This window comes from Lissotriton helveticus, chromosome 3_1 (assembly GCF_964261635.1).
Source record: "Lissotriton helveticus chromosome 3_1, aLisHel1.1, whole genome shotgun sequence".
NCBI lineage: Eukaryota > Metazoa > Chordata > Amphibia > Caudata > Salamandridae > Lissotriton > Lissotriton helveticus.
Window position 1 is genome coordinate 542,333,081 of NC_136061.1, and position 17,130 is coordinate 542,350,210.

The following is a 17,130-nucleotide window of genomic DNA, read 5'->3' on the forward strand; positions in this document are numbered from 1 at the left end:
AGCCTTTGAAAGTTGGATCAGTCAGTGTTCCCGATGCTGGACGGCCTCTGGGGTCCTTTTTCAGTGGAAATGTTTGCGCCTAGACTGGATTACCAGATCCTGCGCTTCTTCAGCTGCAGGCCGGGTCCCTTGGCAGTGGCCACGGATGCCTTACTCCAAGGGTATGCGTTCCCTCCCTTTGCGATGATCACGCGAACCTCAGCTCAAGTCTGCCAGCAGTCGGCGGATCTGGTACCGATTACCCCTCTCTGGAGGTCACAAGTCTGGTTTCCAGTTCTTCTGGAGCTTTCTTGGGATTTTCCAATCCCACTCCCCCACTTTCCGACTCTTCTCACAAACCTGGACGGGATTCCTCATCCACTGGTTGTGGCAGGATCGCTATTTCTCATGGCTTAGCAGATTTCAGGGGCAGGTGGGGGGCCTCAGGACTTTCGCGAGAGGCTGAGAGCCTCATCTCCAAGGCTTGGCCGGACAGTAAGGTCAAAAGGTACAAGTCCGTGTGGGGCAGATGGAGCAGTTGGTGTTTGCAACGGGGTTTTGATGCCTTGGTCGCCGACGTCATTCACGTCGTGAACTTCCTAGCACACCTCGCGCGTCTAACGGTCTAGCATACTGGTTCATTAACACTTTTAGGCCAGTCATATCTTCTGGCCATGTGCAAACATTACCATAGTACTCCCTGGCACTGAAGGGAACTACTTTATGTGTGGATATGCTCCTTAAAAAAGGTCAGCAGCCCATAGCCAATAGTGAAGTCAGCCAATGGCTGAAATGAGCTGACTCACTGCCGCCGGATGTGTGCTTGAGTGGGTTGGAGAAAAACGTGAATGTCAGAACCACAGACAAATGGATGAAGTGTGGCAGAAACACCCTATAAGTAACTATGTCACACATACAATTTTAATAAAATCAAAAGATCTTGGCTAACACAGCCCTAAAAATCAATCTTTCTGCAACTGGCTACCAGCCCCTTTAAAAAAGAAGGTAAGGAAAAAAGAAAGAAGCAGAAGGAAAGAAAAAAATGAAGGGAAAAATGTCGCCAAGAAAGAAGTTTAAGAAAGAATTAAAGAAAGGAGGAAAGAGACAAAAGAAAAATGAGGAAAGAAAGCAAAAAAGAAGGAAAAAAGAAAGAATGAAGGAAATAATTAAAAAGAAGGCAAGACAGAAGGAAAGAAAGACAAGAAGGAAGGAAAGAAAGACAATGGAAAGAAGGAACGAGCAAGAAAAGAAAGACAATGGAAAGAAGGAACGAGCAAGAAAAGAAAGTAAGAAAAAATGAAAGAAACAAGAAAAGAAAGAAACAAGAAAGAAAGAAAGAAAGAATACAAATGAAAGAAAAAAGAAGGTACTTAAGAAGGCAAGAGAGAAGGAAGGCAAGAAAAAGGGAAAAGGAAAAGGATAAACACATTTTTTTTTTACAACTGCTGCAAAATAAACTTGATAAAGGTTGTTTTTCCTCCTGGGTAAAGTTGATTAATGTACCATTTGTTAAATTGAATTCAGAATAAACGTGGTCTAAAGAATTGTCCACTTATGAATCCACATGTATATTGAAGCTTTTGTTTATGTACTGTACGCAAAGTAAAAAGAGGACACCTTCATACAGAATAGTTTCAAATGGACGCTGTGAAATACCAGCAGCCAGATAAACAAGCAATTGCAATGCAATGGGTCTCGCATTTACGAAGTTTAAGCTATTGGCATTGTAAATGACAATGCCTTTTATTTATGTCTTCAAAACCAAAAATTAAATAAAAGTCATTGTCATTTACAATGCCATTAGCTCAAACACGCGTAAATGTGAGACCTATTGTATTGTATTGGGGTGCGCGGGGGGAAGGCCCCTGACTTCTTGGAATTTGTACCCGGCTTCTCCAGAACATTTCAGAACCCTCCTTCCTTTGAGAATGTTATTAGGATCTGGCTATTCTCCGATTATTTTACAGCTGTAAATAGGGTCCTGTGTGTTGTATACTGCTCCCTCGGTCTCTAGTGCCACAAAACCTCATTGCAGTGTGAGGGTGCTTTATTAAGGGCCATTGACACAGTGCAGGATTAGCTCACAGCCTCAAGGGCAGTAGGTCTGAAGACCCCAGTCAACGTGGAGCCTTTGCAAACTACCGACTCTTGGCCCGGAGCAAAGGGCACCCCTGAACTGCTCTGCAGTAAAGAGGTACACAGTGTTATCACTGCCAGGGAGAGTAATCCCAGCCCACTGCCCTTTTAATAGCTGCTTGGCTCACCACAGCTGGCGTCATGGTAGCCTGAAATCATGTTAATATAATGCAGGGTGTAAATGTGACATGACTTCCGGAGCACCAAATTTGCATTAAGTTGTAATGGCTACACAGTCCTGAATCTTGAGTTTGTTGTGGACAGGGCTTATACCAGGGAAGTGTACTCCGAGGCCCATCTGTGCCAGCGGATCAAATCAAATCAAATTAGGTGTTTGTTAAGCGCGACTACTTACCCGTAAAGGGTCTCAAGGCGAAGTGGGTGTGGGGGTGGGGGGAGGGGGTTCGCAGGTTCCAGTCCATCAAGGAGGGGTCTGTCGAAGAGCAAGATTTTTAGGTTTCTTGCGAAGATGGGGAGCGATGTTATCTGTCTGAGGTGGAGCGGCACGTCGGTCCAGGCTCTGGCTGCGCAGAAGGAGAAGGAGCAGCCTCCCGATCTGGTCTTTCTGGTGCGGGGGACCACGGCGTAGGAGAGCTGGGCTGATCATAGGGTCCTTTGGGGTGCGTGGAATTTGAGTCGGCTGTTCAGGTATGCCGGTCCGGTGTCGTGGAGGGCCTTGTGAGCGTGGGTTAGCATCTTGAAGATGACTCTAGCTTTGATGGGGAGCCAGTGGAGTGTGCGCAGGTTCTGGGAGATGTGGCAGTGTCTTGGCAGGTTGAGGACCAGTCTTGCGGCGGCGTTTTGGATGTTCTGTAGCTTGCTGGTAAGGTTTTTGTTTATTCCGCCATAGAGTGTGTTGCTGTAGTCGAGCCTGCTGGTGACCAGGGCGTGAGTGACGGTCTTTCTGTGTTCGAGGGGAATCCATTTGAAGGTCTTACGTAGGAGGCGGAGGGTGTGAAAGCAGGAGGAGGAGACTGAGTTGATCTGGCGGTCCATTTTGAGCTCTGAGTCTAGGAGGATTCCCAGGTTACGTGCATGGTCCCTGGGGGTGGGCGGGCTTCCGAGGGCAGGAGGGCCACCAGGTGTCGTTTCAGGCATCTGGGTTTGGGCCCATGAGGAGTACTTCAGTTGTGTTGGTGTTTAGTTGAAGGCAGCTGTTTTTCATCCATTTGGCGACAGCTTCCATGCCTTCTCGAAAGTTGTGTCTGGCGGTGTTGGATTCGTTGGACAGGGAGAGGATGAGTTGGGTGTCGTCTGCGTATGACACAATGTTGAGCTGTAGGTTCTGACGATGGGGTGAGCGGAGCCATGTAGACGTTGAAGAGCGTAGGGCTGAGGGAGGACCCCAGGGGGATTATGCAGGTGGTAGGTGTAAGGTCCGAGAGGACAGGGGGTAGTCTGATCCGCTGCGTTCTGCCGGAGAGGTAGGAGCGATCAAATCGAGGGCCTTGTCTTGGATCCCTGTGTCGTGGAGTCTGCGTTTTAGGGTGCGGTGAGAGACTGTGTCGAAAGCCGCTGAGAGCTCGAAGAGGATGAGGGCTGCGGTTTCTCCTTTGTCCAGTAAAGTACGGATGTCGTCTGTTGCGGCGAGGAGCTGATGCCTCCTAGGCCTTGTTGGCATGCAGCTAGTCACTTCTTAGGGCTCCCTCACCTACACCCCAGGCCCAGAGTCTAGGCACGGTCTCCCTTTTAATGTTTGGGACTTAGGAGAGGTCCTGAGTGGCATCACCCGCACCTAGGGGCATGACGCTCTTAGTGGCATCTCGAGCGGGAGCCAGCATGGATTTCTTTGAAATAGAAAGGGGGCAGGTAGAAGGTTAGGCGTGCCTGCCCCCACGAGGGCAACGTCATCAAAGGGCGCAGGGTCAAAAGGAGAGGGCCTCACAGCGTAGTCTATGTGGTGCGTTTTTCCGAGAAATTTCTCACCACACACCAGCCGAGATACATATACAGAAGTGTTGGGATATTCTTTAGCAGCAAACTAATCTTCTGAGTGCCCGGTCCGGACCAAGATGGGCAGCTTAACCGCTCCTCCTCAAGGCACTCTTAATTCTGCAACGGACAAAGAGTCAAATCCACGCTCATCAGACTCTTACAACCAGGGGAGTAACTTCAGAGGCAGTGTTTGGGGTGTTACACTCCCATAATAAATGTATTCTGTAGTAAATAGTTGGATAGAGGTGCATTAAGTCAGGTATGATGAGGTGTTTGGGATTTTTACATACATATGCAGACAAAAACACACACTCTTGTCTCTTTTAAATGTCTTAAAAATTTTATTTTACAAAATATTGAGTTATAAGTACCCCTCACAATCAGCAGTCCTCTCCTTTCATACTGCTCCTTAAGGCTCCCTGCTTTGCTTCTGGTATATGTTAACCTGTATGATTGTTGGGAAATATGAAGCTCACACCCCTCACAATCATTCTCACCAACCAACTCTATTCTACAGGCAATCCATGCATCACAGAAGCGGTTGAGGTGTAGGTGGGCGAAATTAAAATGGATATGACCTTGCGCCGCCAAGATCTCAATAATAATGCTGGCCAGGTCACCGAGGGGTGATTATCCACCTTAGAAGACAAGGTAGCATCCCTTAAAAACACTGTCTCAAAAATTGTCCTCTACGAAACACCTGGAAGCAAGAGCTGAAGGCCTGGAAAACTCTTCCTGCTGCAACAATCTCTAACTGATGAGCTCTCCGGATGGGTAGAAACTGCTAACACATACACATTTCTATAAACCTGGTCGCTCTCCTGAATACCAAAGGAGGTGCTATAACAGTGATTTTCAGCGAACGTGTCCACAGATCGCTTGCCCCGAAACCCCCTCGTGGAGCCCCTCCGAGGCTGATCACTGCCCGAATTTGGAACTTTCGTTACCGGGCCGTGATACTACCAGAGCGGAATAAGGCTGAGGAACCGAAACTCCAATCCACAATAATCACAATATTTCTGGATTACATCAAAATGGTCCCACAACTGCTTAAATCATTCGAAGGAGTCAAGAAAAATTGCAGGCGATGAACCTATGCTATATACTGATGTTTCCAGCCACCTTTCTCCTGCAGAAGCCTGGGAATGGGCAGCGGAAAAAATAAACTTACCAGGGGCTCTCACACAGTTACACTTTCTGAAACACAAAATAGTCAGCAATTGGTAGGATCCCTGTGCCCTACAGTGATGGCTCAGATCCTGCAGAGGAAGAAGCTACCCACACTGATTCCCATAATCATCTGCTGCAGAACTGAGTACGACTCAGCCTACTCCTCTGGAGCAGTATCTGAAACCCTCCTGAAGAGGAAACCCATTTGATCAGAAAACTGACCAACATGAGGTGGACCCAGGTGCGCTCCGCACAGGGAAATTACAAAGACCTAAGTTATTGGTGCATAATTGGCGAACACTCTACGCTTCTGACTGCGGAGATCCACTGACACTGAGGCCCTAACGAGTTGTTAATACGATCTGAAGGAAGTCTGGGGTGAAGATGCTTATGGAGGGGAAGTATGGCGGAGGAGGGTTTGTGAGGGCCTAAGGGTTGTTTTGTTGTGTTTTGTTTCACAACAAATGAATTGTCATCCCACACTTTACATACACTTTTACACTTGACCTCCAGTTTTAGAGCGAGACTTGTCACGGCCCAATCCCACACCGTGAACATGAACTCTCTTGGCACGAGCATTGGTAGAGAGTGTTGTGTAGGAATCTAGGACCCTAGTGTAATTTTCCCGATTCATGCCCATATATAAGTATAAATTACCCGATCCTTATATAGGCATAGAAATCATTACCATATTTAGACTGAGCCTATGCAGCCCAAATACAGCATGGCTACTTCCACTAAGTTCTGAGAATCAACAACGATTTCTTAGAAAAACCCGCCTTCAGCAGCTAGGGAATTCCCCTTGCCTGAATACTAAGTTATCTAGGAAATCATGAAGTTTTCAAAGAACTGAGTCTTTGATGACGTTATTATGTCCAATCATACGTCAAACTCTGCACCTTCAAGGTATAAATATGCCTACATTTGCCCAGATAAACACACGGTGGTTTGGAGCAGATCGACTAACTGCTTGCCCGACGCCCTGCAGCAGCAAGTGCCGAAGGAAGCCGACCCTCCAGCTGACGCACTGAGAGACGCTGTCTTTTCTCCTGCCGAGAAATCCAGCTCCAGTGTTTCCAGGCTATCCTTGCGGGTTGCTGGGAAATCAAGTCCTGAGAGAGAGAGATACAAGACCTCCTTCATTCTAAAACCAAGGTACGGAGCGGATTAGACCCTTAGAAAATTCTTGGAATAGATTCTTGGAAAAGAATACTAAACTTAAGCTATATCTCATTTACTTCTTCCCTTGTACTAGACTTAGGTTAGGTACACCGGGGTAGGCGTATTTTAGAAGCACCAGTTGAGTACTTTTAGTCCTTATTTTATCACTGTATCTATTTTATGTATTTTAGGTATTTTATGGCTTAGAAACCATATCATGCTTTTTACAGTACTACTTTATAATACTTATCGTATTATATGCCTTGTACTTTATAACCAGTATTACAATTGTAGCAGTACATTTCTTATGCTCGAGAAAGAAGACTGTTCAATAAATACTTTTTATTGAAAACGCCCGTCTCTCTATTTTCTCAGCACCTCTGTTGAAACGAAGCATGCACGATTGACTGAGTATAATAGCTATCTATTGTTTCCGCGACTCTAGAGATTGATTCCTTATTCTTGGGAAACAAAGTTGTCATGTTTATGCGGTTGTCAGAAACTAATCCCTTCTTGTGAATTCGAGAAAGTTTCTAGTGACCTCTGAGCTAGCTGGCACTCACAATTAAGTTTAATACATTCGGTAGAGTCCTATTCGACCTCAGTCCTACGTCTAAACTACAGGATATATTATTCCAATGGCCAGAGCCTATTGGGAATATAGGAACTACACTACAAGAGTTCTGTTTCTCTTGAATACGACCCATGGCTAATTATAAAATTCTCTCTTGGAAAGTGAATGGTTTTTCAGACCGAATTAAGAGGACGACTGTACTCCGGTATGCCAAACAGAGACGTCCGGCGACACTGTTGCTCAAAGAAACTCACCTGTTGGGCACTAAATGCTGGATGCTAAGCTGATACGGTTATGATCAGGTATTTTCATGCTGGCTTTTCTAGGGGCTACTAGGGAGTAGTCATGCTTCTGCACAGAAATTTCCTCCGAGTGGTTACAGCATTTGACTCAGATATACTTGGTCGATATGTAGGGGTCACTGGGACCCTGGAAGGCACACAACTTAACTTCATGACGACATTCTGCACCCATACATTTAAGCAAACATTAGAGGAATGTCGGTCTGCCCTACTTCACCTTCCAGCTGGTATAAAGAGCAGTCGGGTGGGGCTTCAATGCTATACCTGACCCAGCTAAAGACACGTTGGCCACCCCAATGATACCTATAATCAACAACTCAAGCGTGTTGTCATCATGGATGTCCTCCCCGGGTCTCTATTATGCTTCGAGAATCTGGCAATTCTTACACACACACCTCTGCAGCATACAAGTCTGCATCACATACTGACTTAATTCTGCTTCCAGGAACATATGCCCTATGGAATTATGTGGTGAAGATCCTCCCATGTGGAATCTCAGACCACTCCCCTCTCCTATTGAGCACTGGGGTCCAAACAGAGACGCTCCCGCCAATTTGGCATCTCAAAGCCTGGTATCTAACAGACCTCTAATGCATAGACTTTCTAGCCATAGAACTCCAGGATTATGTCGACACCAATCAGGGTTCAGTATCCTCTGCGGCTGCGTTGTGGGCAGTCGGGAAGGCGACGATTAGAGAGATCGCCAAAGCATTTATCGGCAAAAAAGAGCAAAAGAAACCATATGACCGGCTAGAAAAACTGGGACTGGCACAAGAAAGGGCATGCCAGCTAATGCCATTAGTGACACTTCAAAGGCAGCTAACCCTAGATAGAAAACCACTGTGGCACCTTGCCCTAGAGGTAGACCAGCAATGCTTGAGGGTGTTCCTGTGTGTAATGAAGAGTTTGGTAAATTGCTCTATTGGCTCGCTACCCAGGAAACATATGACTTCCCGGATTATTGCTACTGTCCTTAATAAACAAGGGGTGACGCAACCTAACACCACAGACATTGCGGAGACATTTGCCACTTATTATCACGACCTCCACTCCTCCCAGTCGCATCTTGATAGGGAGAGGGATAAGTCCTTTCTTGATGATATTCCAATGTCATCTCTCTCTGAGAAGGCCTAAGGGGACCTATATTTACCCCTAGAGGCCAGAGATATTGGGGAAGCCCTTTCTGATCTGAAATCCAGGAAAACCTCAGCCCAGATGAATTTCCTGTTTAATATTACCATAAATTCTGAGGTCACATATCCCTCCCTCTCCTTGCACTCTACCAAGAGGCTCTGGAAGTGAGGACGTTCCCGGCAGAGCAGGATCAAGCAAGTAATTGTCAACAAAAAGGGACACAGCCAACCGATGGATTTTCTATAGGCCTAGATTATTAACTAATGTAGAATATAAAATTGTTGCAAAATACTAGCTCGTAGATAAGTCAAAGTCTTCCCGGTTCTGGTCCACCCAGACCAATATGGGTTTATCCTAGGGCAAAGCACCAGACACCGCATAAGACATCTCTACATGGTACAGGCCACCCAAGATTATCCGGCCCTCATCCTGGTAGAGTCCTTTCTGAACAAGGCTCTGGAATGCCTGGGCTTCTGGACACAATTTTGCCAATATGTGAAATTCTTAAAAAAATAATGCATGTAAATACACAATTTTCAAAAGGGTGTCTTGGAACAGAAGGCCACAAGAGGGAAAATAATCAAGAATTCTTTTTGGTTAAAAATGTCACCAGTCTCTTGTACTCACAGGGTTCTGAAAAAATTATGTATCATTTAACTTACAAAAAAAACAAGTAATGGGTGGACTGCATGAATCTAGGCCTCTGGTAATTACTCTTAGCTTATTGGACTTGATCAAACCAGGACCAATCATATGTAAATCAGCATTAGTCCTGCTCCAGTAGTAACAGCATAGCACATTACTGATGTGCAATTTGAGTCCTATGGCATAGTGAGCATGTGATCTGAGTCTAGCATACTCATATTTATGAAAGCAGCAGGAAAAGTGATGAATGGAATGCTTCAACTATTGTCAGCCACATGCTGTTTCCTGAGCTGCTGGGGAAGCAGGAGCCCAGCAACTGCCTGTGATTGGCTGAACATCACATGGTAGTGCAAGATTTTTTAGGACCATTTATCTGACAAGTGGTAACAGACAGCTCAAGCATACCCTTGATGCAAAGAAGAAAATTACATTCATCCACGTGGATCTACTGGGTTATAATATTTGGGGTGAAGAAAGTCTTGCCACTCTTCATCCACTGTCGATTGGTATCTTCGCTAGCCAGGAGGATTTCTGTCTCATTTCCGTGTTCAGCACAAGATGGAAGGACTACTTGAACGGCATGATGATGGATCTACAGGCGCACCTGGACAGTTTGGAGGCTGCCTAGTTTGAATATGGGACATTTAACATCCCAAGAAACACTGTGCAGCTTTTAATACCGGCTGAACATGGAACTGTACACCTATCCAAAACATGGATCTTGCAAGGAATAATTTCCTCCAAAAGCTTGAAGACCACTTTAAATTTGATTGTCATGCTGGCTTGGGGCCGAATGTCACTATTCTTTAATAAAGGCTGACTCTTTGAGCTAGATCAGATTTCACATTTTCACTTGAAGAAGCTCTGTGAACCTATGCAGATTAAGGACTACCCAAGATGCTGGAAAAACCTGTCTGGCTCCCCCAATGAGTGGGGACTATACTTCAGAACTGAGAAAAAAACTGTTGCTCATGTGACATGACAGAAGACAGATGTAGAATACCTGGTGAGCTGAGAACCAGCTGTAATTCCAGCCCAAAAGTTACAGGTCCAGGTGCTTAGATGTTGCCTTTACCACTTTCACATTCCAAGCAGTCGATATTTACAGAATCCCTTTAGTTGAGCTAATTGAATTCCACCACCTCAATTTCTAGTTCTATGCTGCTGCTCATCCTCTCTATTCCCACTTAAAAATTGATGATAGAGCCAGACCAACATTACTAAAGAGAACGTTTTATGTCTAAATGACATCAACACTAAATGACATGTCCTTTGCCTAAGTGGCACCAAAAAAAGAGATCATGAGAGTGAGTTGCACTATGGACAGACATCTTCATTTTAACCATCAACGCTGGGGCCAGCTAAAGTTCCTTCAGGAAATATGAAAATCCTAGTAATCATTTTTTACCTAGATTTCATTTCAGCACCTCAAATAAATTAAGTTAAAAAAAAGAACATTTAACTTTCTATGCTTATAAAGAAAGATACCTTTGTTTCTCCAAGCTACAACTAAGTAGAACTAATTAAAGGCATGGTTGAATTATAGGAAGAGTATACACCAGCCTCTGGAAAAAAAACTCAGAGAGCAATGCTGCTCCCCATCCTAAAGAAGAGGGACCACACAGCACTTGTCCTTCACTTGCTCCCTGAGGAAGCAAGAATCAAATTCAAAATCCATTGTACTATGTACAAGCCTTATTAGAGCACAGGCTTGGTGTATCTGATGAAACCTGCACCACACATCAATCAGAATCCTTAGATCATCAACATGGCATATATTCATTCAACCAACATTCAAATAATAGAAACACAGGCATCTATCTCAGAGTCCCAAGGCCCTGGAATTCATTAAATGCTGCACGATCTGCCTTGACAGACATTCTGGTCCCTTAGATGCAAAGCCAAGCCACATACTTAGTGACCAATCAGAGCAATGAGCTGACGATCCAGACCATAGGCACCCAACGTGGACTATTAGACAATGCTGAAAAGATGAATCACAAAGTTGGTTGGTACCTGGAGATTTTGGCACACAATAGAGTTCAATCACCCTAAGTGCACAGAGCAAATAAATCAAAGAAGATCAAAAGGGCAGCCAAGCTCATGTTATGTCTGGATTTGAATTAGGCACAATAATCAAATTCACCGACTACCCAAACTCGCTACATTTGAGGCACATTTCCATTCCTTGTTCCAGAAGCGTCATGGGTTTCCCACACAAGTATGGCTAGAAGTATGCCAATATGTAAAAAAACACAGCTTTTAATAATACTTTGATACACATATGATTTGTTGACCTCTATTTTAGTGTTCAACAGAATCAGAAGGTAACTCGCCAATATTTCATAACGCCCCTCATGAAAATAAATGTATCATTTGGAACAGAACAATTCTTTGCATTTGGTCACCAAATTGCTAATAAAAAACCTTTCTATAGCATCGCAAATTGCTTTTATGTACCATAGCAGGGCCATGGTACCTAATGTTTAGGGATCCCTGTTACAAAATCTTGAGTACAGGTACCTACGCACCTATCTCTAAGACTACCTTTAAAGCAAACCACTTACTTTAGAAAGGGCGCTTCAGATGGCCATTTTTCTATTAGAAATACAGTATTGACCTTGAAAACAGTCATTGTAACCCCCACACAGACCAAGAAATTAACATTTGAAATTGCCTTTCCAGACAAAGAATCACAAGGCTTCAATAATGAAATTCAATCCATGTTCACCTCCACACCAGATACTCTATAGCTGAAGATTTTGTTTTGAATACACATTTAATTTTTTAGAACACTATCTATTTCTAAAGTTAAACAGTGAAAAGTAGGTCAGTACCTGGCTCCCATTTGTAGTGGGCACTTGTAATACAAAATATGATAATGATGGGTAGTCCTGCAGTTTCAAAGTCGCAGTCTGAAAAGGAAAAACAACATTGGTTATTGACAACAAAAAAAATCATCCCTTAAAAACACTGTGAGGCAAGAGGTCAAAGATAGCAATTTGATACCGATGTGAGGAAAACTTTTAAAAACATGGACACCCTATACTGACTTATTGTGTGAATGAACACAATTTTTCTGTTTTCATCTGATGACGTACCTACCCAAGACTCATGAGTATTTCTGGTGTTGTTGCACTGAATGTCCTGATGTGAATGCTTTTATTGCATTCCTGTACTGCATGCTTCTTTACTATTTTTTTTTAGCCGTACCACAATCTGCTGTATATGTTAAAATTGTTCAGCTCCTTGAGCTGCTATCAGACTGCTAATTGAAAAAGTATGTGGGCTTAGAGGGTGCTGTACCTAGCAACGATTTGTCACTGCTTTCCATCATTCAGTACACTATAGTCTCAGTTTTTTCAAAAGGATAGATATACAGGGAATCTGAGAGCCAACATTATTTCATGGAGGGAGTCAGTAAGATCTCAATGATTCTGCTTCAGTAATGGGCCACAACACACATGAATCACAGTTCCACTGTGGCTTTTAAATGAGTTCACAAGGTCAAACACAGGGATGTTTTGGAAACAATTGAACTGAACCTGGATATAACTGATTTGCTAAAATGAAGGCATCAATATCTGTTTGCAAGCATGAGAAACAGCCCGAGACGGAAATGTACTGACAGCTGTCACTCAGGGTGTGGAGGGGGGTAAGAGGTTTCTTGACTCCCCATCTGTTTACATTATACACAAATGAGTTGGAGGCACCCTTTGCTGAGGGAAGCCTAACCTTCATTGCAGATTTCACTCCATAAAAGGAAAAGACAGAAACTGCAGATCAGTGCTTTTGCACTTAAAGATGTTATCTACAAAACTAGTCAGCATTGACAAGGCACTGCTCTAGATTTCATAGGAATACAATGCTAGATTAAATAATCTACTTTGGAAACAGAAATACAACTTAATTTTTTTAAGTATGTTTTGCCAAATTGAAGGTCATGATTTGTGTAATATTTTAAGCCAAAGTAAAAATATCTTGATTGCTTGACTAATTGCCTTCTTGTGGTTGTTATGTTCGTTAAAAATTCAATCAACCTTCACAAAGAGAAGACACAGTTTTGATCAGACTGTAAAACATTTTACATTATTAAGGCTAACCTAGCGTGGTAAAGAATCATTTTGAGGGATTCTATACTTCTGAAAAGGATGCAGTCAAACAAGAGCTATTGTCACGTTACAAATTCAGCTTGCCATGCCGGAAAAATGAAACCTCCAAAAAGATTTTTTTTTCTAGCACTACGGTGCCCAGCGCGTGCACAAAGTGCTCTTGGCTACTACACTATTCTTGCCTTCATAGTAAAATATTAGGCAAATATCTTTATAGGTACCCCTCAGCCTGTCTAGATTTGTTGGGGCTGCTAACAGAAAAACAGCATTCATTTGAGGCATTAATACAGACTTCCTTGACCAACTAAAGTTGACAATTATTTACACCATGGTGGATCTGGGAGTAGTGTACAATTTGGTTTGCATCAGACATGGAAATGATTGAACGATAGTCTTTCATCAATTCTGTGAATTATTCGTTTATATGGTTAGGCTCTTTAGATCATGCAGGTCTACAGCTACCTCACAATTGTTTGTTATTGATTTGCTGCATGAATACCTCCACAGAGTCGTACTGGTGCACAAAGATGATATTCTGATGCATCTGAAAGCTGAAAAACCACCACATACACCAGGTTTCCATGACGTTGTCATCTCTGAGAAAATATCATTGTTTGGTAAGCTAAGCAAACGTGGATTCCACATCGATGAGGTGGAGTTCCTTGGGTTTACTATCCCAGTCTCAGACTTACAAATGAAAAACAAAGAGGAACAAGCGGTGGAGGACTGGGCTAGAAGAGAGTAGTTGAAATAAATTTAGTTGAAAAAACAAGAAAAATTGAACTCGAGCTGCAACCTGACACTCCCATTTTGCAGCCACGGAACTACTCTGCGTCATTAGTTGAGCCTGCGGAACCGTCAGTAGTGTCCTTACACTTTGGGTATTCTCCCAAAAACGACGCCTCTTGGAATTACGTTCTCCTGCCAGATGTCACGGAGCTGCTCCACGCAATGGCATCCTTAAAATCTTCCAACTATTTCAGCAACCCACTACCTGCTAAGTTTTTTAAAGATCTCAATTTTGCCATTCTCCCTCTTTGGGCTTGGATCATTCATGAATCTCTCCGGCAAGGGAGGATCCCGGATTGCCTCAAGACTGGGCACGTCAATCCCATCCCGAAGAAACCCAACACAGATTTATCTGATCCTAACAACTTCCGGCCTATCACCAGCATCATGACTCTAGCTAAACTGCTCGAGAAATGTGTCTACACGCAGCTCTGCAACCACATAGAGAAATTTCAACTCCTTGACCTCTATCAATCGGGTTTCATAGCAGGGTAAAGTACTGAAACTGCCCTAACGCACATTGTGGATGATGCTCTGAGTTACCTTGATCAAAATGTCCCTTGTCTTCTGAACCTTCGTGACCTGTACTCCGCATTTGACACCATCAAACATGATAACTTGATTGCCCTTCTTCAACAAAGGATCGGTCTCTCTGGCTCGGTCTTAAATTGGTTTGCCTCCTTCTTAAATAACCGCACTCATAGAATCAAAGTTAACCATTCCCTGGCTACCAGCACCCCTGTCACGATTGGCGTTCCTCAAGGTTCCACACTCTCGCCCACTCTCTTCACCCTTTTTATGGAACCAATCACCAACATTCTCAACCATTCATTACCACATGTATGTGGATGACGTGCAACTGTACTTGAAGTTCTCCTCTCCAGAGGACATAAAAACATTAAACGATGCACTCTCACAAACTCAACAATGAACCAGAACTCAACAATGAACCAGAACCATCTTCTGTTAAATAATCTCAAAACCGACTCTGCACCTACCCTTGACTGGCTTAAACAACCCACTGCTCTTAACTGCACCCTTCGTGTGGTTGTCTCAGTTAAATCGTTAGGCGTTACCTTGGACAAATACCTACATATGCAAGGTAACATCAGTGCAACTATTAGGGGAGACAACTTTCAATTCAACACCCTTAAGAAAATAAAGCCTTTCCTTCCCCCTGAAGACATACGGCCTGGGGTTCAATCCTGGTTATCTCTCGACAGGACTATGGATTGGTGACCCTAGCTGGGCTTCCCAATGCTAGCCTGGCCCCGCCCAGAGCCACGCTAAAAACATCGGCTAGGCTCATCACTGGCTCCAGAAAGCATGACCACATTTCCCCAAACCTTAGGCAACTAAATTGGCTAGCTATCGAAGCTAGGATGTGTTTCAAGATAGCTTGCTTGACGCATAAAGCCATACATTAAGGGAGAGGTGTGGCGCCGCGGCCAGGGCGACTGACGCTGGAATCTGGGGATCAGGGTTCGATCCCCGGCTCCGGCGGCAGGTTAGCCCAGCACCATGTGACTCTGGGCAATAGCTTGCTTAATCTTCCCGACGGCCCCCAGCGCCTAGAGACCCTTACGGGTGATTGTGCGCTTTACAAATGTGGATTATAATTATCATTATTATTATTATTACATTACAACACCCTGGTCTACGTGGCGAAAAAGCTTGCTCATCTCGGATCCTAAGAAGTACGTTCATCCTACTTTTGAAACCTTCCAAATTCAAAAAGAAAAGAACTTACAGTTGTGCCTTCTCCGGACTTGCGCCAAGAAATTGGAACGCTCTTCCTCCTGAGATCAGATCCAATCCTTCCACTGCATCTTTCAACATGTCAAATGGTTTCTCTTGAGTGAACATTAACAGCACCAACCTGCACTCCTTCTCAAGCCCCCTGTCTACAGATTTGATACTTATTTTACACTGTGGTTTTGATTTATGTTATGCTCGTTTGTTCAATTGTTATCAAGTTCTATGGTCCTTCTGAAGCTGTACTGGTCGGGCCGACTCCCTAGCCCCGGACCTTGATTGTTTCCCCTCTTTTGTTTGAATGTGTGTTGACTTAACACATTATTTGTGCCATTATGTTGTTTTTTTCGTGCTTTCACCTCTATGTACAGGGCTCTGATACCCAAAAGTGTCATGTGCGCGCTTTATAAAACTCTTCAAATAAATAAATAAATAAATAAAATGTATTTTCCGATAAAAACAGCAGGAAAAAAAATTAATGCTTAGATCCGGCATTGTGGAAAAGCGGAAAAAGAGGAAACTATGTCACCAATTCCTAAGGCTTCTTATATTTACTCCTGGAATTACTTTTGGGAAGCGTGTGATCCAGAGTGAAGTGCAGTGATACCACCGGGTGCTAGTGACAACTTAGTACAGACAGTAGTGGCCGGTAGTTAGAGCAGAAGGGTGGGCAGACAGGCCACACACACTCAATCAATCAATCAATCACAGACATTTATATAGCGCACTACTCACCCGGAGGGTCTCAAGGCGCTAGGGGGGGGAGAGCTCACCCATCTACATGCTCACTCACTCACACCTTCATGCATTCATAAGCGTACAAACCTACATACACATGCACACACACACACACACACACACACACACACCCTTGTATCCGGCATGCCCTCACAAATACACATACATTCATACATACACACACGCGCACAACAAACATTCAAACAAGAAAACATGACCAGCTGCAGCAGTGATCTCGGGTGGCAAGCCTCCAAGGTTCATGGAAGATTGGGACGGCCTCCTCTCATACCTTGGGTCGGCCAATGCGAGGAGGTGGCAGTCCCTTACTCGTTAAAGAGTGGGGTGGGGTCAGTGAGACTGCTGACCCCATCCCACTCTGTGATGAGGTGTCACTGATTGACGACACTCTGCCCTGGGCACTTCAGGGCTTAAAACTGAAGCACCCAGGTCCAAGGGGGAGGATCCTCCTAGCGCTACGTGACAGGCTGTGATATCTTTAGCCCGGCAAAGTTCAGCTCAGGCAGCTATGTACCTGCATATTTAACGCATTTATAGTGCCTGACCAGAATATAAAGAGTGTTTGATAGGCTGACCTTTGCCTAGTCCGGTGAAACACTCTTCATATTGGCCAAAAGGAGGAGGGAAGGGTACCCTCTGCTCTTAAGGACAGGCTGCTGCAGAGTGTGGCAGACACTTTACA

General features: G+C 44.2%; 1 protein-coding gene across 1 annotated transcript in view; it reads right to left on the reverse strand.

Moving 5' to 3' along the window:
• PGAP1 (post-GPI attachment to proteins inositol deacylase 1) overlaps positions 1–17,130 on the reverse strand; it is an 896,430-nt gene that overhangs the window by 543,755 nt on the left and 335,545 nt on the right. The window contains exon 13 of the mRNA XM_078680427.1: positions 11,874–11,951. Within this exon, the coding sequence (XP_078536553.1) occupies positions 11,874–11,951 (78 nt within the window). The remainder of the gene's footprint in view (positions 1–11,873; positions 11,952–17,130) is intronic.